Genomic DNA, 24,722 nt, shown 5'->3' with positions numbered 1-24,722 from the left:
ATCTTGGTTTGTCCAGTCGAAAATATGATCATGGTTTGCCCACTTTTTTGAATGCTCTAATTCAGCGCTCCTCTGTAAAATAAGGCCTTCGATTGTTTCGAAACATATAAATGAAATTGCCTTATATGATTTATAGTAGTTTGATAGTATGATTTTTGCTTTAAAGGATTATAAAATACACCTTCTATTTGTGTCAATGCGCCCCTCATTCGAGCTAACTTTCAATCGATCACCAGTTGATCATTTGGCACGTATTCAAACCTTTTCTGGATTACAACACTTATAAATATTGTAAACATCATGCTTGCTCACCATTTGTATCGGATTTACATAGCTAAACCATTAAATTAACGCATTTTGATGAACTCAATTCTGATCATGAGTTGTCCAATTCAATAATGTTGTTTTGTCCACATGATTTCTATGGCAACCGCTTGGCGCGCTGCAGTTTGTTTATGTTTGTTTATGGTGTGCTTCGCGCATAGCAGAAGTATGGTTTTTCTGTGTTGATTGTGTTGAGGTGAACACTTCTAAAATGCCCAAGAAAAGGCAATATTCTAAAGAAAGCCTAAATTATGAATGAATCAATATGATGACAGTAAACTCAAGCAATGATAAATGCAACATCTAATTGTGAATTCGAATGTTTTCATTCAAAAATGGAGATTTCTAAAACCGGACAAACCATGATCATTTTTTTGGGCAAACCATGATCAGAGGTGGTCAAACCATGATCATAATTCTTCTTTAAGGAAAATCGTTAAAAAACATAAAAATTTGAATAATTTCAACACCTTATGGTAGTATTAGCAACTAGAGACTTTTCAACAAACCCAAACTCGTATCGATTATGTGTGATTTGCATGAAGAAAAATCGATTTGCATTTACTAGTTGCGTAAAAACACCCCAAATTGGACAAACCAAGATCATTTACCCTACACTCTTTTCTAGTTTGGAAGAACGAACTAATTGTCAAACGAATAAGGAAAAGTTTAACAGAACACGTGTACACCTTGTTAGCGAATGCCTAATAACAATGAGATTTATATTCTGAGAAGGTGTTGCAGATCACTCATTTCTTCATTAAACGATGTTTCTATGAATAATCTTTCGGAAAAACACAAAAAAAAATATTGTTTGTTCCCAGTATATCAAAACACAACATCATGTTCAATTGTCCCATGTTGATATTCTAGGCATAACTGTCCCACCATGAATTTTTAAACCCGTAATCAAGCTTGATCGATTCAGTGAGTTGATCGCTTCACATTTCATTAAACAATAGTATAGTGCTTATAAAAAACCCGGTGTATTGCTAAAAATGCTTAAAGCTTTTGGTAGACAAATATGCGAGAAAACTTTGATTGCATTTTTCTCAGTTGCTGATTTTGGAACATGGGATAACATTGCGTAGAACGGCAGTACGGTAGTGTGAAGCATATAACTTTATCAGATCAAGAAGTCCGAAAACAGTTTCAAATCGTTAAAAATGGAATGAAAATTCTTACTTGATCTTGAAAGTCTAGTACACGTAGTCATTCAAAAAAAAATTCAATAAATTTTCTATGATCTCTTCCAAAATGTGACGTGTTAATATAACATTAATATCAGACACAATTCTCGTTCTAGATTATTTAATCAACACGAAGCTCAATTGCACCAATGAAAAATTTTAATTGGGCTGACAAAGCCTATCACTATGACATTGTAGAACATGTATGAATTAAATTTTCAGAAATTTTCCGATTTTTCTCTCCAGAATATTGAGCTATGGGCAGAGACGAATCCAACAAAATAAAGATGGTTCAATTTGGATGATTCCTTCCTCTAGTGCATCATAGCAACTAAATATACAGGATTTTCGAACTTTAAATTCCGAAAGTAAATTGAAATAAAACACACTTAGAATTCGAATTTCGATGAAACTTTTATTTCAAATTAAAGCTTGGTTTATGCCATTATGTGTGAAATACAACATCATTCAAATGTCCACCTAGGGCTTCCTCGCACACCTTGATCCGGAACAGGTAATTTTCGATGACATTTCGGCACATATGGGGCGGTATCTCGGTCATAACTTCACGAATGTTGTCTTTCAAATGTTCAAGAGTTTGCGGAGAGTTGGCATAGACACGGTCTTTAGTGACTTTTGGCGGATGCAATGGCCTCTCAACAATCACGTGTGGATTTTCTGAGCCCCATATACGGAAATTGTGGGTGTTCACATAGCCACCGAGCTCGAAATGTGCCTCATCGCTGAAGAAAATTTGATGCGAAAATTCAGCATTTTGCTCCAGGTTAGATGAGATAACGTGGTAGAATTTGGAACCACATTCTGTTCAACATTATGAGCTAACGCCGAATTGTTGGCAAAAATATTGCTCGTTTTCACCGGAGAGGAAAGCGAGTGATTAGCGCAATCGAAAAAAAACATACCCATTTCCTGTTTGTCTTTCAAGCAAAAAATTGCTGGATAAATTTCCTGTCTATACGAGGTCGGTTCAAAAAGTATCGCGACTATCGAATTTACGCGAGTTACGTTATTCGATTCTAATGCAAAAAACATGAAACATTTCCTCGGGCGAAAGATTTAAGTTATTTAACTTAGTGACTTTTTTCTTTTTTTTTAGTTTCGCTCTAGACAGCGATCAACCAACACCATAAGCTGAACTTATTATCAAAATTGGAATCTGTTTCAAAAGACTACACCCAAACTAGCGCTGGCAGAAAACATTTAATCTTTGGCAGAAATTATGCCATTTCGTGTGCTGGAGGCCAAATGCGCAAATAATAAGCTGTTTTAAAACCTTAAAAAGGTTTGTATGTATGCGAGCAGACATCTCTTTCTGTTTTTCTCATTTCATTTGGGATTGTGCCAAAAAAAAAGTCCATACGACGTCAGTGGGGATCAAACCAAGGCCGGCTGGAATGCAAAGCTATTTCACACGATCGCGCTTGATAGCGTAGTGTAATATTATCACGCGAATGCTCAGGAAGTGACACTTAAGCAACTGTAGTTTGTAAACAAATAAACGAAATGTTACGAAATATCCAACATAAGCTAGTGACAGATGAACCTCTCGAAATGAATCTTGTTCATTTTTAGTGGCATCATCTGTTGAAAAATCCCGGGACTTTTTAGCCCATCTAGTACTGTATCAATACCATAATCACCAAATTTCATCAAGTTACGAACTGCTTGATCAATGCAATCCTTGACGTTTGGAAGAAGACGCCGAAGTCACCATTAATTGTGTCACGACCACGAGCAGAATCATTATTCATATACGCGAACAAATCTGCATATACGAAACGTTTTTCTCCAAACCTTTCAATCGCGGCTTCAAACAGCTGCATCGGAATCTCTGATGGTTGCTCCAATAACTGTTCTAGAACTTTTTTTTTCTCGAACCTTTTTTCCTGTTGATGTTTTCAACAGTTGAATATATGAATGGTCGTTCTTGACGTGGTAAATCGTTCATCTCTTCTGGGGCATCTTTGAATGCTTTATACATTTGATACACCCGTATTTTCGAAATAGTTGAGTCAATAGATATATTCTGCAACATTTTCAATGCTTCGACAGAAGAAATTTTGTTTGCAACACAAATTTCCAATATCTATCACCAATAAAATTATCCATATCAAAAATTTTATTTGTTCTTAATATGTTCAACCCCGCGTCGGTTCCTTATTGGCCGACATTGAGCTTCTTGGTAGGAAAGTGCTGACTGAGTGGGAATGACAGTTAAAAAATAAGAAAATAATAATATTAGGCTGTCAAAAAAGTCCTGCGGTATTTCCGCGAGGTGTCGTTGTAAGCGCGTAGTTCTAGTTGTATTCATTGCATCGAGTCATACTAAATATAGCTTGTTGGAAAGGTATTTTTGCGCGCTATAATATAGTCCTTGACAGTGTTTTGTTTGGTTAAGTCGTTCGTGAGTTATAGTGTCGCAAATATGGAGCAAAATAAAGAGAAAATCCGACATATTTTACAGTACTACTATGGCAAAGGCAAAAATGCATCTCAAGCTGCCAATAAAATTTGTGCAGTTTATGGACCCGATACAGTTTCCATTTCCACCGCACAACGATGGTTTCAACGTTTACGTTCCGGTGTAGAGGTCGTCGAAGATGCGCTACGCTCCGGAAGGCCTGTCGTCGAAAATTGCGACAAAATCGATGAATTAGCCGAGAAAGACCGGCATAGTAGCATCCGTAGTATCGGCCAAGAGCTGGGGATAAGTCATCAAACCGTTATTAACCATTTGAAGAAGCTTGGATTCCCAAAGAAACTCGACGTATGGGTGCCACACACGTTGACGCAAAAAAACATCTTTGACCGTATCGACGCATGTGAATCGCTGCTGAATCGCAACAAAATCGACCCGTTTCTGAAGCGGATGGTGACTGGCAATGAAAAGTGGGTCACTTACGACAACGTGAAGCGCAAACGGTCGTGGTCGAAGCCCGCTGAAGCGGCTCAGACGGTGGCCAAGCCCTCATTAACGGCCAGGAAGACTGCTGTGTGTTTGGTGGGATTGTCAAGGAATAATTTATTATGAGCTGCTTCCCTATGGCCAAACGCTCAATTCGGACCTGTACTGCCAACAACTGGACCGCTTGAAGGTAGCACTCATGAAGAAGAGGCCATCTTTGATAAACAGAGGCCGCATTGTCTTCCATCAGGATAACGCCAGGCCACACACTTCTTTGGTGACGCACCAGAAGCTCCGGGAGCTCGGATGGGAGGTTCTTTTGCATCCGCCGTATAGTCCGGACCTTGCACCAAGTGACTACCACCTGGTTTTGTCCATGGCGAACGAGCTAGGTAGTCTGAAGTTAGCCACAAACAGATGATTTAATAATTTTATAAACAAATGAAAATTTAAAAACCGCAGGACTTTTTCGACAGCTTTTTCGACTAATATATATATATATATATATATATATATATATATATATATATATATATATATATATATATATATATATATATATATATATATATATATATATATATATATATATATAAATATATATATATATATATATATATATATATATATATATATATATATATATATATATATATATATATATATATATATATATATATATATATATATATATATATATATATATATATATATATATATATATATATATATATATATATATATATATATATATATAGGTTTAAACCTTACTGTGTTCCTGTTTCTTGATTCTATATCATTCCATTCTAACCTCTACTAGTTCATTGTCAAACAATCTCACAAATACCCCAACAACAATCACAACCAGAACTTGTACTCACTCCACCAGCAGCTCCAGCAACAACAACAAGCCCAACAGCAACAATCACACCTACCCAACAGTAGCATCCTCATACCTACAGTAACCAACAGCAGGTGCATCAGATGAATCACTCCAACTACTCGATGGAAAGCCAGGAGGGTGATGTGGAAGATATCCGAGGTCATTCATTATATAGTTCAAAGAGTAATCTAAGTGATCATTCGCTTGTAACATCCGTATTTTATCCCAAAAATGTGACAAACAGTAGCAATCTAAATATGTCTTCCCTACAAAGTATGCATAGCGTAATGATGCCGAAGCAGAAGGTTCATCAGTTCCTTGTGCGTACGTTCTCTAGTCCCACTAAGTGTAACCACTGCACCTGATGGTTGGTGATCGTGAGTTGTGTGGTTTCGCTTGCCACATGATCTGCTGCCAGAAGGTGCCCACGCAGTGTCCTGTGCGATCCGATCAAACCAAACGGCCGCTCGGTATTGATCGGACCCGACAGATACCGCGTACGAGGGCTACGTGAAGGTGCCCAAGCTAGGGGCGGTCAAGCGAGACTGGGTTCGACAGTTTGTTGTTGTTTGTGATTTTATGCTATTTCTGTACGACATCTCAGCAGATCGCAGTGCTTTACCAAGTGTTGATGTTACTCAGGTAAGGGATGATGATTTGCTTCCCTTTTTTTCAGATGAATAATGATGTGTCATGTTTTCTGCTTCTCTACCACAGGTATTGGATATGAGAGATCCTGAATTTGCGGTGTCTGGAGTTCGCGAAAGTGACGTTATTCATGCAGCTGAGAAAGACGTTCCTTGTATCTTTAGAGTGAGTAATAAGTCAAGGAAATTTTTTATTACTTCGTCCCACCCAAAATTTGTTTTTTGTTATCAATACCTTCAACTATTCACGTTTTCTTACTAAGCGCAAGTTCATGAGCCCAATCGCAGAACTGTTCATTGATTGATCTTCTAATCGACCCCGTTGACGTACCTTTTACTAAAAAAATCCTAGTACTTCTACCAAAACTCATCATTACAATATCAGATTATTTTCAGACACAATTCTCGTTAAAGATTTTTCAACCACTTGCAAATCACATATTTCTCCGTTACATGGAATAAACGTTTCATACATAAAATATGAGAGAATAACGACAGACCCCTACCATCTTCTCCCCTTAGAGAGGGGTGAGGAGTGTCTATTCCCCATAGAAACGTTTCGTGCCTCCTAAAATCTTCACATGCCAAATTTGGGTCCATTTGCTTGATTAGTTCACGAGTTATGCAGAAAAATGTGTTTCATTTGTATGACAGCCCCCCTTTAGAGAGGGGATGGAGTGTCTAACCACCATAGAAACATTTATCGTACCCTAAAAACTCCATATGACTAATTTGGTTTCATTTGCTTGATTCATTCTCGAGTAATGCAGAAATTTGTGTTTCATTTGTATGGCAGCCCCTCTTAGAGAGGGGGGTGGTGTGTCTAGCCACCATACAAACAAAAAAGGATCGAGTTGAAGAGCTTTATGACACTCGAGAATCGCTGGGAGAAACTTAAAGTATCGCAGGAAAGCCATATCACAGAAGGTTAAAATATGCAGGAATAAAGAATGAAGCATCTTGACGAACAAACGCGAGGTGATCGAACGGTGGAGACAACACTACAATGAGCAACTGAACAGCGCACAGACAGGAGGCCAAGGCGGTGTTGGAGAGGATTACACCGATTCATTAGACACCGTTCCACCCCCTATGATGAGTGAATTTAAGGGAGAACATTAATCTGCTAAAGAACCACAAAAGACCTCACAGCGAAGCTTTTCAAGGGAAGTCCGTCCTTGTGTTATGTCGACTGGCCGCACCTCTATACAGACGCTCAGATAGGCCCCCTTCCCTGTTAGCATACGACCAAGATTCCACCGGGGTTGTTAACCCGGTGTTCACTATGGTTATTCGTACCCCAGTCGGCACCGCGGGGAGGTAGGGATAGGAGTTACTGCGCAAGAAACTAAAGGACCACGAACGGGATCTACTTTATATCTGCAGGTATACGAAATACCGTTGGATATGCTTTGCCCAGTCATTTACCAACCAAAACAATCGTAAAACAATTGACTCACACCAAAACTACCATGTGTGTTGTGCTCAGACGTGTCCACGAGCGAAACAGTGAAGCTCAAAAGTAGCAAAAGAGTCGTGATGGAATTTACAATCGTCATCTGAATTGAAAACCATTGAGAAGCAACGAAGTAAACCCGGATGCCGTTGTCGCTCGTAGTATTGTTCTAAGTATCCGTCAGCGAACAGGCTTTATTACCGAGCAGGAAAGCAACTCAACAGAACGATGAAGCATGGTCTAGAGCCCAAGACTCACGCTCGGAGATTATATGAGCAGGTTCTGTTGGGGTACCATGGATGCCTGCTAAGATTGTATTTCGAACAGTTTCCTGGTCAAAAATTTAACTTAGCTACTCTGCTCCCCATTCTCTATTCCTAACTCTCCACTCTATAATCTTTACTTTCTACTATCAATTCCTTACCCTCTACACTCAGGGCAATTAGAAAGACACAAATGACATTGAATGATATGGTTCCCAGAGTAACTTTTACCGTCTCAACGTGAAAGTGCTACTTGCCTCATATTAAGCCTTGAATGTATTCTGAGTGGCAAGCTTCAGAATACGCGTGACCACTATGCAAATCGGAAGAAACTTCTTTGGCGAACGGGAATCGAACTCGAACTCGAACCTCCGGCAAGATATGTTAGAGACTAACCTTTCGACAGCGGGAACAAAATATGACTTACTCCTACTCTCAGCGAATTCAGAAAAAAAAATCTTCTCGTCAATTCATAATTGGAACTCGACTATGTTGCATTGTCCATGTTCGAAGAAAACACTGTCCATGTATATTTTAAACCATTTTATTTGAAATCAGTAAAAATTGTTTTATTCAACATGTATTGAAGCAGCATAGAATACATTTTGAAATATTTCATATAACATCCAAGTTTGTCCAAGTCCATAAGTACATACGTCCCTCGGTGTGGTCTTCAATCTATAAGGAATAATTCTGTTAAAAATTAGCAAAAGGTATAAATGGAATGAATACTTACATTAAATATCATTCGTGTTGCTTGATCCTACGCTTCTCAGGATTCGCTTGTTCACGGTCTTAAACTTGCTTGAACAGGAACTCAAATCATTTCATGCAAGAGAAGAGAATATCAATGAAATCTTCAACGAAAAAGTTCAATAAATAAATTATATGTGAATAGAATAACAAAAACCTAACAGGCAACTGAAAAAATGATGTAAAAATATTATATTGAATCCAACAACGAAAATCCTATCGAAAAACCCAATGCAAATAGCATAACAACAAAAATGCTAACATGAAAACAAAACATAAATATGAACATGAAAACAAACGCATAAAATCAACTAAATGTATAACAAAAGCTGAAGTAAAATCTGCTACATGGAATGGTATAACGAAAACAGAACAAAACAAAATAACAACTTGCAACAAGAAGAAAGCCAAACATAACACACACAAACATCCACCACCACATTCAGTTCATACGATTAATTTAAAATGAGCTGAAAATCGATTCCGCCACCTCGCCCACCATGAACAGTAGGAACCGGAAGCAGCATCGACTTATTAGGCTTACGCCTGTTTTTGCCTTCAGTCGCTGATTTTCCTGCTGAAGTTTTTCGTTCTCCGCCTTCATTTTGCAGAGATCTCTCTCAGCTTTTATCCGCTTAAAAATTGCATAATTGATCTCTGGAATATCTCCTGGTTCCCAGTCACACACATCATCGATGTCATCCTCCAGATGTGTGTCACTGGGAACGAGCTGCGGCGGAGTTATATCCTCGATCAACTCTGCATTCGAATCAATTAAATTCCCAAACCATACCTGGATATCACTAGGAACGAGCTGCGGCGGAGTTATATCCTCGATCCACTCTGTATTCGAATCAATGAAATCCCCATACGAGACCTGGATATCACTAGGTACCAGCATCGGCGGAGTTTCGTCCTCAATCCTCTCAACGTTCGGGTCATTGTAGTTCAAAAACCATATTTTATGATTTTCTTCCGATTGTTGTTCGCTTGCATTCTGAACACCCTAGAAAAAAGATACTATTAGTGTTACCACACAATTTCAAAATGATTTTCCTTACTTTGTTTGAAGAACGATGTTTTCCCGGCCTAACTCCAGTCTCCTGACTGGCCGATGATCTTCTGGGAATCCTTGATCCTGTTGGAATTCTTGATTTAACTTGTCCTCGCTCCATTTTCGCTTCTGGTGATGATTATAGCTGCTTCTCTCATGTAACTATAATCATCAGTGAGCAAAATCGTCGCATCAACAAAATGCTTGCTTCGATTGAAAATTAAAATTCGGAAAATAGGATCCCGGCCTACTTTTGCATCAATTTTCATTCTGACATCGTTTCTTGTTTTATTGTTGTGTTTCATGATATAATTTCTCACACAGCTTGAGAAAATCTTTCTCTCAGGAATTGTTAGTGAATCCTTATTGGAAAATTGTTCAAAGTGCTTTTCGAAGTAGGACTTCATCAAACATAAAGATAAAGGGCGCACAATGACTCCCCTACGCTTGCAACCAGCATGGATGAAATGGAAAAGCTCTACCTAGTAATTTTAAATTTGAATCGAAATAAATTCTTTATTTGTTGTTGTGAATGGAAACATGGTTGTGCCTTTTTGGCTCTTGTTGGATCTGGATCAAAGAACATTAAATTTCTGGAAAGGCAGGATTTGTAATGCAGTGTGTTACGGACTGATTTTCAGAATGTGATATAAGAACTATTTGGTTTGTTTTATGTATACATAACATCAAATCAACGTTTTTGCTAGTTCTCTGTAATGCCACCTTTCTAATCACTGTGTTCTGCTTACAGATAACGAACTCTCTACTGGATAGCGGCCCATCGCTACAAACTCTTATGCTGGCCGACACCGAGTCAGAGAAGGCTAAATGGGTGGGTGCATTGAGCGAGTTACATCGGATCCTGAAACGAGAAAACCTTCCGAACACGGCAATATTCCGCGTCAAAGAAGTGTTGGACAGTTCGCTTTCGGCAATCCGGAGTGCGCTGAGTGCGCTCATCATGGACCCCGATCGAATTCTGCTTGGGACAGAGCGATGACTCGTAATTCGAAAAATAATTCAAATATGAAAACATCTGATAATCAAATTTCTGTACCACGAGAAACTGATCACTTCTCTACGTACATGACAAATAATCCATCAGAAACGAAGAAATTAATTAAACTCGAAACACGCGTCGACAAATATGGAATGATATTTTATTTAAAGAAAAACAATAAAATTATTGCCCAAGTGCATCAACAAATTTTACATGGAAGTCAGACATTAGAATCTGCACTTCTGAAAATAGAAGGAACAATGATTAAAATGAACCAAAAGAAATTAGCGCTGTCGACAAAAGACGAAATATTTAAAATGATATCAATTGAAAACTTTAAAATATTAGCGAATACTCAAGTGTATTCAATAGAAATTATTATTTACAATCCACCAATGTTTTTAACAAAAATAAAAGACATCCAAAAAGTATTGAATGATTACCATAACACCCCTACAGGAGGTCACATTGGTCAACATAAGTTGTACCTTCAAATTAGAGAAGTGTATAATTGGAGCAATATGAAAAGATCGATTGCAGAATTCATCAAGGCCTGTGAATTATGCAAACGAAACAAAGTCATAAAGCATACAAAAGAAAAACAAGTAGTTACTACAACACCAAATCACCCATTCGAAAGTATTTCAATAGATACAGTTGGACCATTACCAAAAAGTAACAACAACAATAGATATGTAGTTAGTATTCAATGCGATTTAACGAAATATGTCGTATTAATTCCAGTACCTACTAAAGAAGCAAACGTAATTGCTAAAGCATTAGTAGACAATTTTATTTTAACTTACGGAACATTTTTAACTTTACGTTCTGATCAAGGAACTGAGTATAATAACGAAGTCTTTGAACAGATCTGTGAAATGCTTAAAATTGAACAAAAATTTAGTACAGCCTATCACCCTCAGACGATTGGTTCTTTGGAGAGAAATCACAGATGTTTAAATGAATACCTGAGATCTTTCGTTAACGAACATCAATCGGATTGGGATGAATGGTTAAAATTCTATGCTTTCAATTATAACACAACCCCACATTCACACCATGAATTTACCCCTCATGAATTAATTTTTGGAACTAAAGCTAAATTACCACAAGAATTATTTGAAAAAGGAACTGAACCAATATATAATTTTGAACAATATAGTAAAGAACTAAAATTTAAATTACAACGATCTAATGAAATAGCAAGAACCAAATTAATTGAGCAGAAAATTCAAAGAGCAAAAAACTCAGAAAATGTCATTAATCCAATTCATTTAACAGTAAACGACAAAGTTTATCTAAAAATAGAAAACAGAAGAAAACTTGATCCATTCTATGACGGACCATATATAGTTCAAGAAATACTAGATACAAACTGCAGGATTCAGAACCCCAAAACAGAACATACACAGACAGTACACAAAAACAGATTGATAAAAATATAAAATCAAACAACATTCATTTTTAGAGAAGTTACTTCATTCGCAAAAACCAATTATATTACAATTATTTATAGAAATCTTTAGAAATATATCAAATTACCAATATTATACAAAACCACATACCATTGTTTACAATATACCAACAGCTTTGGAAAATAAAAGTTTAGAAACCTATAAAAAGTCTATAAAATATTTGTAACATTGAGAGAAGCCAAGGAATAATTAATCCATAATCTGAATACTAAGAATGATTCCATTGCATTACATCATTCTCTTAAAGAGGGATGGTGTAGTATGATTTCAAACCCCGTTCCAAAGTCCATCTTAAAACTCCCAATATACAAATTATCCTTCTCCTCATAAGCAGTTGATTGTTTCAAAATAAATGACTCATGCGTGGTCACTTCAATTTACGATTCCCACGAAACATTCCTCAAGCGCAACTGCATTATTTCGTTAATTGTTTTTCTCCCACATTCGTCCATGCCAACATGCGCGGGCGATATGAATGCACCCTTAGGCGGCTCGCACACCGGAGCAATGAGCAACTAGCAACTGTCAACATGCAATAAGCAATATTATCACCAATGGATTTTTCCATTTAATCTTTGTTGATCTCGCACACCGACGCAATACGATATCGCTGTCGCCTTTACAGAGCAACACATGTCGCTAGCAACACGGCGTGTCGGTTGAATAGCAACTTATCGCTCATATTTTGACAAGTTTCGTACATTAAGGCGATTGTTTGCATAATGTCAGGGGTTTTTATTGCTCTGGTATGCGAAGAACAACAAAATATGTTTCCTGTTGCATATTGTGTACTGCAGTTTGCTAGTTGCTTATTGCTGCGGTGTGCGAGCCGCCTTACATCATGTCGCGCGCAGCTAAAGGCAATAAACCAGAAACCAAAACAAACCCAGTTCTATTCTGATTAAATACGCGACCGTACACAAAGTCGTCGTGACACTTTACGATTTCCCATGAAATCGATATGCGCGCTTATGAGCGCAGTAAGCAATTTTATTTCTTGACACCATTCACATCGAACACTGCATTCGATTGATTGGCTATTCCCCTTTGAAATCGACTTGGCTCCTCCCAATGAAACTCTCCACAAACTGTTGGCTAAGTTAGCTTAAGACACATGTAACTAGCATTAAGACAGTTCTTGTATGACACTCGACGCGGATGCACGCGTGGAGTGACGAGAAATGAATAAAACCCTTTTTGAATAAAAGTATAAAGCAAATATAAGACAATGGCTTGTTCTGTTTAGATTTGGACTGAAACGAAATTGCACGAATAGAGGAAAGCAAAACAGATATACCAATTATGGTATATAGCCGAGGAGCAGCAGTTGGTCATTTTGTGTGGCAAACAGAGACACCTGCGACTACTTTCAATACGCGCTTTGGAGGCTACAAATGTAGAGTGGATTGAGGTGACCGAATCCAAGAATTGTATAACAGCTTGCACCGGCATCATTGAACGTGGTCCACAGCTAGTGTTTTGTGTTGTCATCGCTCTGAAAAGACAAAATACCTCTCAAATTGTCGTTTATGTAGTTAATAGGAATCGTAGGCGTCATCATAAAATGTGTGGATTTACTGTTGCATATCTCGTGCAGAGTCTGCAGGTGCTTTCCGATATGCGACTAGCAGTGGGCCACACAAACGAAACACAAACTTTTGCATAACTCGAGAACTAATCAAGCAAAGTTTGGTATGTGAGGGTTTTTGGGTATGAGAAATGTTTCTATAATGGTATGACACTCCTCCCTCCTCTGGAATGGAGAGGGGGTCCCATAAAAATATTACACATATATCAATCAAAAATATTCCAACCTAACATGACAATTGAAAATTTTCGGAAAACTCTGAAGGAAAAGGGGAAAATTCGGAAAATGAAATTCCCATATGTTCTACAATTACATAGTGACAAGTGATGTTAGTCCATTTGATGTTTGCGCTAGTGAAATTGATCTTTATTCGAAACTGGAAATGGATTTTAATATGATGAAACGCACTCCTATATTTTCTTCTATCTATACAAAAAAAAAAGAATCGCCGGATGTGTTGATAAGAGCAGAACTCGAGGAAGGAATTGTCCGATTTAGGGCTGTCTTTATTCTATCATACAGAAACATTTCATTTGCAAGTGGTTGAAAAATCTTGAACGAGAATTGTGTCTGAAAATAATCTGATATTATAATGATGAGTTTTGTTAGTAATACTAGGAATGTTATAGTAAAATGTAAATTCAACGGGGTCGAATAGAAGATCAATCAATGAACAGTTCTGCGATTGGACCCATAAACTTACTCATAGTAAGAAAATGTGAATGTTTGAAGGTATCGATAACAAAAAACAAATTTTGGGCGGGACGAAGTTTGCCGGGTCAGCTAGTCAATAAATAAATAAATAAACAAATACATAAGTAAATAAATGAATGAAATAAAATGAAATGTAAAAAAAACTATATTCATTAAACTAATTTTTGGTGAAGTTTCTTCGATAACCCGGTAAACGGAAAACAATTCAAGCAACTTTAAAATTCTAGTTTTAACTTACTCAGGTAAGGGATGATGATTTGCTTCCCTTTTTTCAGATGAATAATGATGTGTCATATTTTCTGCTTCTCTACCACAGGTATTGGATATGAGAGATCCTGAATTTGCGGTGTCTGGAGTTCGCGAAAGTGACGTTATTCATGCAGCTGAGAAAGACGTTCCTTGTATCTTTAGGGTGAGTAATAAGTCAAGGAAATTTTGTATTACTTCGTCCCACCCAAAATTTGTTTTTTGTTATCAATACCTTCAACTATTCACGTTTTCTTACTAAGCGCAAGTTCATGAGCCCAATCGCAGAACTGTTCATTGATTGATCTTCTAATCGACCCCGTTGACGTACCTTTTACTAAAAAAATCCTAGTACTTCTACCAAAACTCATCATTACAATATCAGATTATTTTCAGACACAATTCTCGTTCAAGATTTTTCAACCACTTGCAAATAACATGTTTCTCCGTTACATGGAATAAACGTTTCATACATAAAATATGAGAGAATAACGACAGACCCCTACCATCTTCTCCCCTTAGAGAGGGGTGAGGAGTGTCTATTCCCCATAGAAACGTTTCGTGCCTCTTAAAATCTTCACATGCCAAATTTGGCTCCATTTGCTTGATTAGTTCACGAGTTATGCAGAAATTTGTGTTTCAGGAACGGCAGCAGTATTCTATCGAGGCACTCTTCTCGATAGATTTGTTGGTTGATCGCCAGACCGCTCGGCTTAAACCAAGGCTTTCAAATGCCCCGGTCGGAAATGGCGATGTACAACATAACCTTTTTTTCAAACTTGTGCTTGAACTTGTGTTTCACTTCAGGCGGTGTGGATGACTTGTCGCTGGAGTAGTAATTATCATTAACTGGAATATGCGTTTTGGACAGCGGAAAATAGCTTTCGTCGTCCAGAACGAAAGACGTCCCGTGGTATTTTTTGGTCATCCACCAACACTGTGATTTAACCGTCTCAATCTGCTCCTCCGTGTACTCCGGCGACCCCGTCTTCTTCCTGTAGACGATTCCTTCCATCTTGAGGGTCCGATGGATCAATACGTGGGAGCAGCCATATTTCCGACCGGCGTCACGCAGGCTGGTTGCGTCCTTGTTGTCAAACAGCTTCTTTAACGATGTCTTCCTCTGCTTCGTCATTATCGTCACCGGACGACCACTTCCGACCTTCCGCTCTACGTTCAGGGAACCCAGGATACGATATACCGTACTGACAGGTACATTTTCTTCCTCAAAATGTGCCACCGTGAACTTTTCTCCTTGCTAGAAATGCGTTTCATAGAACCGTACAATGCGTTCGCGGAGCACGTGCTGTTTCGACGCCATCTTTGCTTTGACAAAATTCAAACTAGCAAAACCAATCACGCTTACAGTTTCTAGGGAGCCCAAAGAGCAATTTTCTTGCAGAAAGAAAATTTTACGCTCTTTATTTGAGTTACTGAAAGGTATTGAAAAAAAAATTATTTACTTTTTATTTAACACCCGTTAATGTAGAAATTTGTGTTTCATTTGTATGGCAGCCCCTCTTAGAGAGGGGGGTGGTGTGTCTAGCCACATTACAAACAAAAAAGGATCGAGTTGAAGAGCTTTATGACACTCGAGAATCGCTGGGAGAAACTAAAAGTATCGCAGGAAAGCCATATCACAGAAGGTTAAAATATGCAGGAATAAAGAATGCAGCATCTTGACGAACAAACGCGAGGTGATCGAACGGTGGAGACAACACTACAATGAGCAACTGAACAGCGCACAGACAGGAGGCCAAGGCGGTGTTGGAGAGGATTACACCGATTCATTAGACAACGTTCCACCCCCTATGATGAGTGAATTTAAGGGAGAACATTAATCTGCTAAAGAACCACAAAAGACCTCACAGCGAAGCTTTTCAAGGGAAGTCCGTCCTTGTGCTATGTCGACTGGCCGCACCTCTATACAGACGCTCAGATAGGCCCCCTTCCCTGTTAGCATACGACCAAGATTCCACCGGGGTTGTTAACCCGGTGTTCACTATGGTTATTCGTACCCCAGTCGGCACCGCGGGGAGGTAGGGATAGGAGTTACTGCGCAAGAAACTAAAGGACCACGAACGGGATCTACTTTATATCTGCAGGTATACGAAATACCGTTGGATATGCTTTGCCCAGTCATTTACCAACCAAAACAATCGTAAAACAATTGACTCACACCAAAACTACCATGTGTGTTGTGCTCAGACGTGTCCGCGAGCGAAACAGTGAAGCTCAAAAGTAGCAAAAGAGTCGTGATGGAATTTACAATCGTCATCTGAATTGAAAACCATTGAGAAGCAACGAAGTAAACCCAGATGCCGTTGTCGCTCGTAGTATTGTTCTAAGTATCCGTCAGCGAACAGGCTTTATTACCGAGCAGGAAAGCAACTCAACAGAACGATGAAGCATGGTCTAGAGCCCAAGACTCACGCTCGGAGATTATATGAGCAGGTTCTGTTGGGGTACCATGGATGCCTGCTAAGATTGTATTTCGAACAGTTTCCTGGTCAAAAATTTGACTTAGCTACTCTGCTCCCCATTCTCTATTCCTAACTCTCCACTCTATAATCTTTACTTTCTACTATCAATTCCTTACCCTCTACACTCAGGGCAATTAGAAAGACACAAATGACATTGAATGATATGGTTCCCAGAGTAACTTTTACCGTCTCAACGTGAAAGTGCTACTTGCCTCATATTAAGCCTTGAATGTATTCTGAGTGGCAAGCTTCAGAATACGCGTGACCACTATGCAAATCGGAAGAAACTTCTTTGGCGAACGGGAATCGAACTCGAACTCGAACCTCCGGCAAGATATGTTAGAGACTAACCTTTCGACAGCGGGAACAAAATATGACTTACTCCTACTCTCAGCGAATTCAGAAAAAAAAATCTTCTCGTCAATTCATAATTGGAACTCGACTATGTTGCATTGTCCATGTTCGAAGAAAACACTGTCCATGTATATTTTAAACCATTTTATTTGAAATCAGTAAAAATTGTTTTATTCAACATGTATTGAAGCAGCATAGAATACATTTTGAAATATTTCATATAACATCCAAGTTTGTCCAAGTCCATAAGTACATACGTCCCTCGGTGTGGTCTTCAATCTATAAGGAATAATTCTGTTAAAAATTAGCAAAAGGTATAAATGGAATGAATACTTACATTAAATATCATTCGTGTTGCTTGATCCTACGCTTCTCAGGATTCGCTTGTTCACGGTCTTAAACTTGCTTGAACAGGAACTCAAATCATTTCATGCAAGAGAAGAGAATATCAATGAAATCTTCAACGAAAAAGTCCAATAAATAAATTATATGTGAATAGAATAACAAAATCCTAACAGGCAACTGAAAAAATGATGTAAAAATATTATATTGAATCCAACAACGAAAATCCTATCGAAAAACCCAATGCAAATAGCATAACAACAAAAATGCTAACATGAAAACAAAACATAAATATGAACATGAAAACAAACGCATAAAATCAACTAAACGTATAACAAAAGCTGAAGTAAAATCTGCTACATGGAATGGTATAACGAAAACAGAACAAAACAAAATAACAACTTGCAACAAGAAGAAAGCCAAACATAACACACACAAACATCCACCACCACATTCAGTTCATACGATTAATTGAAAATGAGCTGAAAATCGATTCCGCCACCTCGCCCACCATGAACAGTAGGAACCGGAAGCAGCATCGACTTATTAGGCTTACGCCTGTTTTTGCCTTCAGTCGCTGATTTTCCTGCTGAAGTTTTTCGTTCTCCGCCTTCATTTTGCAGAGATCTCTCTCAGCTTTTATCCGCTTAAAAATTGCATAATTGATCTCTGGAATATCTCCTGGTTCCCAGTCACACACATCATCGATGTCATCCTCCAGATGTGTGTCACTGGGAACGAGCTGCGGCGGAGTTATATCCTCGATCAACTCTGCATTCGAATCAATTAAATTCCCAAACCATACCTGGATATCACTAGGAACGAGCTGCGGCGGAGTTATATCCTCGATCCACTCTGTATTCGAATCAATGAAATCCCCATACGAGACCTGGATATCACTAGGTACCAGCATCGGCGGAGTTTCGTCCTCAATCCTCTCAACGTTCGGGTCATTGTAGTTCAAAAACCATATTTTATGATTTTCTTCCGATTGTTGTTCGCTTGCATTCTGAACACCCTAGAAAAAAGATACTATTAGTGTTACCACACAATTTCAAAATGATTTTCCTTACTTTGTTTGAAGAACGATGTTTTCCCGGCCTAACTCCAGTCTCCTGACTGGCCGATGATCTTCTGGGAATCCTTGATCCTGTTGGAATTCTTGATTTAACTTGTCCTCGCTCCATTTTCGCTTCTGGTGATGATTATAGCTGCTTCTCTTATGTAACTATAATCATCAGTGAGCAAAATCGTCGCATCAACAAAATGCTTGCTTCGATTGAAAATTAAAATTCGGAAAATAGGATCCCGGCCTACTTTTGCATCAATTTTCATTCTGACATCGTTTCTTGTTTTATTGTTGTGTTTCATGATATAATTTCTCACACAGCTTGAGAAAATCTTTCTCTCAGGAATTGTTAGTGAATCCTTATTGGAAAATTGTTCAAAGTGCTTTTCGAAGTAGGACTTCATCAAACATAAAGATAAAGGGCGCACAATGACTCCCCTACGCTTGCAACCAGCTTGGATGAAATGGAAAAGCTCTACCTAGTAATTTTAAATTTGAATCGAAATAAATTATTTATTTGTTGTTGTGAATGGAAACATGGTTGTGCCTTTTTGGCTCTTGTTGGATCTGGATCAAAGAACATTAAATTTCTGGAAAGGCAGGATTTGTAATGCAGTGTGTTACGGACTGATTTTCAGAATGTGATATAAGAACTATTTGGTTTGTTTTATGTATACATAACATCAAATCAACGTTTTTGCTAGTTCTCTGTAATGCCACCGTTCTAATCACTGTGTTCTGCTTACAGATAACGAACTCTCTACTGGATAGCGGCCCATCGCTACAAACTCTTATGCTGGCCGACACCGAGTCAGAGAAGGCTAAATGGGTGGGTGCATTGAGCGAGTTACATCGGATCCTGAAACGAGAAAACCTTCCGAACACGGCAATATTCCGCGTCAAAGAAGTGTTGGACAGTTCGCTTTCGGCAATCCGGAGTGCGCTGAGTGCGCTCATCATGGACCCCGATCGAATTCTGCTTGGGACAGAGGATGGCTTGTTCTGTTTAGATTTGGACTGAAACGAAATTGCACGAATAGAGGAAAGCAAAACAGATATACCAATTATGGTATATAGCCGAGGAGCAGCAGTTGGTCATTTTGTGTGGCAAACAGAGACACCTGCGACTACTTTCAATACGCGCTTTGGAGGCTACAAATGTAGAGTGGATTGAGGTGACCGAATCCAAGAATTGTATAACAGCTTGCACCGGCATCATTGAACGTGGTCCACAGCTAGTGTTTTGTGTTGTCATCGCTCTGAAAAGACAAAATACCTCTCAAATTGTCGTTTATGTAGTTAATAGGAATCGTAGGCGTCATCATAAAATGTGTGGATTTACTGTTGCATATCTCGTGCAGAGTCTGCAGGTGCTTTCCGATATGCGACTAGCAGTGGGCCACACAAACGAAACACAAACTTTTGCATAACTCGAGAACTAATCAAGCAAAGTTTGGTATGTGAGGGTTTTTGGGTATGAGAAATGTTTCTATAATGGTATGACACTCCTCCCTCCTCTGGAATGGAGAGGGGGTCCCATAAAAATATTACACATATATCAATCAAAAATATTCCAACCTAACATGACAATTGAAAATTTTCGGAAAACTCTGAAGGAAAAGGGGAAAATTCGGAAAATGAAATTCCCATATGTTCTACAATTACATAGTGACAAGTGATGTTAGTCCATTTGATGTTTGCGCTAGTGAAATTGATCTTTATTCGAAACTGGAAATGGATTTTAATATGATGAAACGCACTCCTATATTTTCTTCTATCTATACAAAAAAAAAAGAATCGCCGGATGTGTTGATAAGAGCAGAACTCGAGGAAGGAATTGTCCGATTTAGGGCTGTCTTTATTCTATCATACAGAAACATTTCATTTGCAAGTGGTTGAAAAATCTTGAACGAGAATTGTGTCTGAAAATAATCTGATATTATAATGATGAGTTTTGTTAGTAATACTAGGAATGTTATAGTAAAATGTAAATTCAACGGGGTCGAATAGAAGATCAATCAATGAACAGTTCTGCGATTGGACCCATAAACTTACTCATAGTAAGAAAATGTGAATGTTTGAAGGTATCGATAACAAAAAACAAATTTTGGGCGGGACGAAGTTTGCCGGGTCAGCTAGTCAATAAATAAATAAATAAACAAATACATAAGTTAATAAATGAATGAAATAAAATGAAATGTAAAAAAAACTATATTCATTAAACTAATTTTTGGTGAAGTTTCTTCGATAACCCGGTAAACGGAAAACAATTCAAGCAACTTTAAAATTCTAGTTTAACTTACTCAGGTAAGGGATGATGATTTGCTTCCCTTTTTTCAGATGAATAATGATGTGTCATATTTTCTGCTTCTCTACCACAGGTATTGGATATGAGAGATCCTGAATTTGCGGTGACTGGAGTTCGCGAAAGTGACGTTATTCATGCAGCTGAGAAAGACGTTCCTTGTATCTTTAGGGTGAGTAATAAGTCAAGGAAATTTTGTATTACTTCGTCCCACCCAAAATTTGTTTTTTGTTATCAATACCTTCAACTATTCACGTTTTCTTACTAAGCGCAAGTTCATGAGCCCAATCGCAGAACTGTTCATTGATTGATCTTCTAATCGACCCCGTTGACGTACCTTTTACTAAAAAAATCCTAGTACTTCTACCAAAACTCATCATTACAATATCAGATTATTTTCAGACACAATTCTCGTTCAAAATTTTTCAACCACTTGCAAATAACATGTTTCTCCGTTACATGGAATAAACGTTTCATACATAAAATATGAGAGAATAACGACAGACCCCTACCATCTTCTCCCCTTAGAGAGGGGTGAGGAGTGTCTATTCCCCATAGAAACGTTTCGTGCCTCTTAAAATCTTCACATGCCAAATTTGGCTCCATTTGCTTGATTAGTTCACGAGTTATGCAGAAATTTGTGTTTCATTTGTATGGCAGCCCCCCTTTAGAGAGGGGGTGGAGTATCTAACCACCATAGAATCATTTATTGCATCCCTAAAACCTTCATATGCCTAATTTGGTTTCATTTGCTAGATTAATTCTCGAGTAACGGGTGTTAAATAAAAAATGAGAATTTTTTCAATCACATATAAAAAAAATATTTTTTTCTTCATCGATTTCAGTATTTTTCATTAATAACATAATGTATTTTCTTCAAAAAAATGTCAGTGAATGTTTGAGTAAGTGCCGTGGTCTGCTGTTCGACGCAACTTTTTCGCGATGCTCTCACAAGAACGTTGTACGGCACTTGCGTCCATTTCCCGGATACAATTCCGGATTCTTGTAGTCAGTTGCTTCGTGTCCTTGGCCCTCCAATTGTTTTTATACACTAGGGCACTGAGTGAGCCAAAGAAATCCTCTATTGGGCGGCACTGGGGAAAGTTTGTTGGGTTACGATCTTTCGGCACGAACGGTATCTTTTTCTCCTCAAGACACGCCAGCGTCTTCTTGGGGTAATGGGAAGACGCCTTGTCCGGCCAGAAGACGTACTTCCCATCCGCGTGATGCTCATTTAGGAACGGCAGCAGTATTCTATCGAGGCACTCTTCTCGATAGATTTGTTGGTTGATCGCCAGACCGCTCGGCTTAAACCAAGGCTTTCAAATGCCCCGGTCGGAAATGGCGATGTACAACATAACCTTTTTTCAAACTTGTGCTTGAACTTGTGTTTCACTTCAGGCGGTGTGGATGACTTGTCGCTGGAGTAGTAATTATCATTAACTGGAATATGCGTTTTGGACAGCGGAAAATAGCTTTCGTCGTCCAGAACGAAAGACGTCCCGCGGTATTTTTTGGTCATCCACCAACACTGTGATTTAACCGTCTCAATCTGCTCCTCCGTGTACTCCGGCGACCCCGTCTTCTTCCTGTAGACGATTCCTTCCATCTTGAGGGTCCGATGGATCAATACGTTGGAGCAGCCATATTTCCGACCGGCGTCACGCAGGCTGGTTGCGTCCTTGTTGTCAAACAGCTTCTTTAACGATGTCTTCCTCTGCTTCGTCATTATCGTCACCGGACGACCACTTCCGACCTTCCGCTCTACGTTCAGGGAACCCAGGATACGATATACCGTACTGACAGGTACATTTTCTTCCTCAAAATGTGCCACCGTGAACTTTTCTCCTTGCTAGAAATGCGTTTCATAGAACCGTACAATGCGTTCGCGGAGCACGTGCTGTTTCGACGCCATCTTTGCTTTGACAAAATTCAAACTAGCAAAACCAATCACGCTTACAGTTTCTAGGGAGCCCAAAGAGCAATTTTCTTGCAGAAAGAAAATTTTACGCTCTTTATTTGAGTTACTGAAAGGTATTGAAAAAAAATTTATTTACTTTTTATTTAACACCCGTTAATGTAGAAATTTGTGTTTCATTTGTATGGCAGCCCCTGTTAGAGAGGGGGGTGGTGTGTCTAGCCACCTTACAAACAAAAAAGGATCGAGTTGAAGAGCTTTATGACACTCGAGAATCGCTGGGAGAAACTAAAAGTATCGCAGGAAAGCCATATCTCAGAAGGTTAAAATATGCAGGAATAAAGAATGCAGCATCTTGACGAACAGACGACACTACAATGAGCAACTGAACAGCGCACAGACAGGAGGCCAAGGCGGTGTTGGAGAGGATTACACCGATTCATTAGACAACGTTCCACCCCCTATGATGAGTGAATTTAAGGGAGAACATTAATCAGCTAAAGAACCACAAAAGACCTCACAGCGAAGCTTTTCAAGGGAAGTCCGTCCTTGTGCTATGTCGACTGGCCGCACCTCTATACAGACGCTCAGATAGGCCCCCTTCCCTGTTAGCATACGACCAAGATTCCACCGGGGTTGTTAACCCGGTGTTCACTATGGTTATTCGTACCCCAGTCGGCACCGCGGGGAGGTAGGGATAGGAGTTACTGCGCAAGAAACTAAAGGACCACGAACGGGATCTACTTTATATCTGCAGGTATACGAAATACCGTTGGATATGCTTTGCCCAGTCATTTACCAACCAAAACAATCGTAAAACAATTGACTCACACCAAAACTACCATGTGTGTTGTGCTCAGACGTGTCCGCGAGCGAAACAGTGAAGCTCAAAAGTAGCAAAAGAGTCGTGATGGAATTTACAATCGTCATCTGAATTGAAAACCATTGAGAAGCAACGAAGTAAACCCGGATGCCGTTGTCGCTCGTAGTATTGTTCTAAGTATCCGTCAGCGAACAGGCTTTATTACCGAGCAGGAAAGCAACTCAACAGAACGATGAAGCATGGTCTAGAGCCCAAGACTCACGCTCGGAGATTATATGAGCAGGTTCTGTTGGGGTACCATGGATGCCTGCTAAGATTGTATTTCGAACAGTTTCCTGGTCAAAAATTTAACTTAGCTACTCTGCTCCCCATTCTCTATTCCTAACTCTCCACTCTATAATCTTTACTTTCTACTATCAATTCCTTACCCTCTACACTCAGGGCAATTAGAAAGACACAAATGACATTGAATGATATGGTTCCCAGAGTAACTTTTACCGTCTCAACGTGAAAGTGCTACTTGCCTCATATTAAGCCTTGAATGTATTCTGAGTGGCAAGCTTCAGAATACGCGTGACCACTATGCAAATCGGAAGAAACTTCTTTGGCGAACGGGAATCGAACTCGAACTCGAACCTCCGGCAAGATATGTTAGAGACTAACCTTTCGACAGCGGGAACAAAATATGACTTACTCCTACTCTCAGCGAATTCAGAAAAAAAAAATCTTCTCGTCAATTCATAATTGGAACTCGACTATGTTGCATTGTCCATGTTCGAAGAAAACACTGTCCATGTATTTTTTAAACCATTTTATTTGAAATCAGTAAAAATTGTTTTATTCAACATGTATTGAAGCAGCATAGAATACATTTTGAAATATTTCATATAACATCCAAGTTTGTCCAAG

At 38.8% G+C, this 24,722-nt stretch overlaps 1 protein-coding gene across 1 annotated transcript; it reads right to left on the bottom strand.

The window, feature by feature from the left end:
- Positions 1–8,788: 8,788 nt before the first annotated feature.
- LOC129767728 (uncharacterized) lies at positions 8,789–9,617 on the bottom strand. The gene is made up of 2 exons (XM_055768884.1): positions 9,504–9,617; positions 8,789–9,448 (listed from the first exon to the last, which is right to left on the bottom strand). The coding sequence occupies exons 1-2, from the start codon at positions 9,615–9,617 to the stop codon at positions 8,903–8,905; spliced, it is 660 nt and encodes a 219-aa protein (XP_055624859.1). The 3' UTR covers positions 8,789–8,902.
- Positions 9,618–24,722: the final 15,105 nt, after the last annotated feature.

Source organism: Toxorhynchites rutilus, chromosome 2, assembly GCF_029784135.1.
Source record: "Toxorhynchites rutilus septentrionalis strain SRP chromosome 2, ASM2978413v1, whole genome shotgun sequence".
NCBI classification, from domain to species: domain Eukaryota; kingdom Metazoa; phylum Arthropoda; class Insecta; order Diptera; family Culicidae; genus Toxorhynchites; species Toxorhynchites rutilus.
The sequence above is the reverse complement of the archived record's forward strand: the minus strand, read 5'-3'. Positions and strand labels throughout refer to the sequence as shown.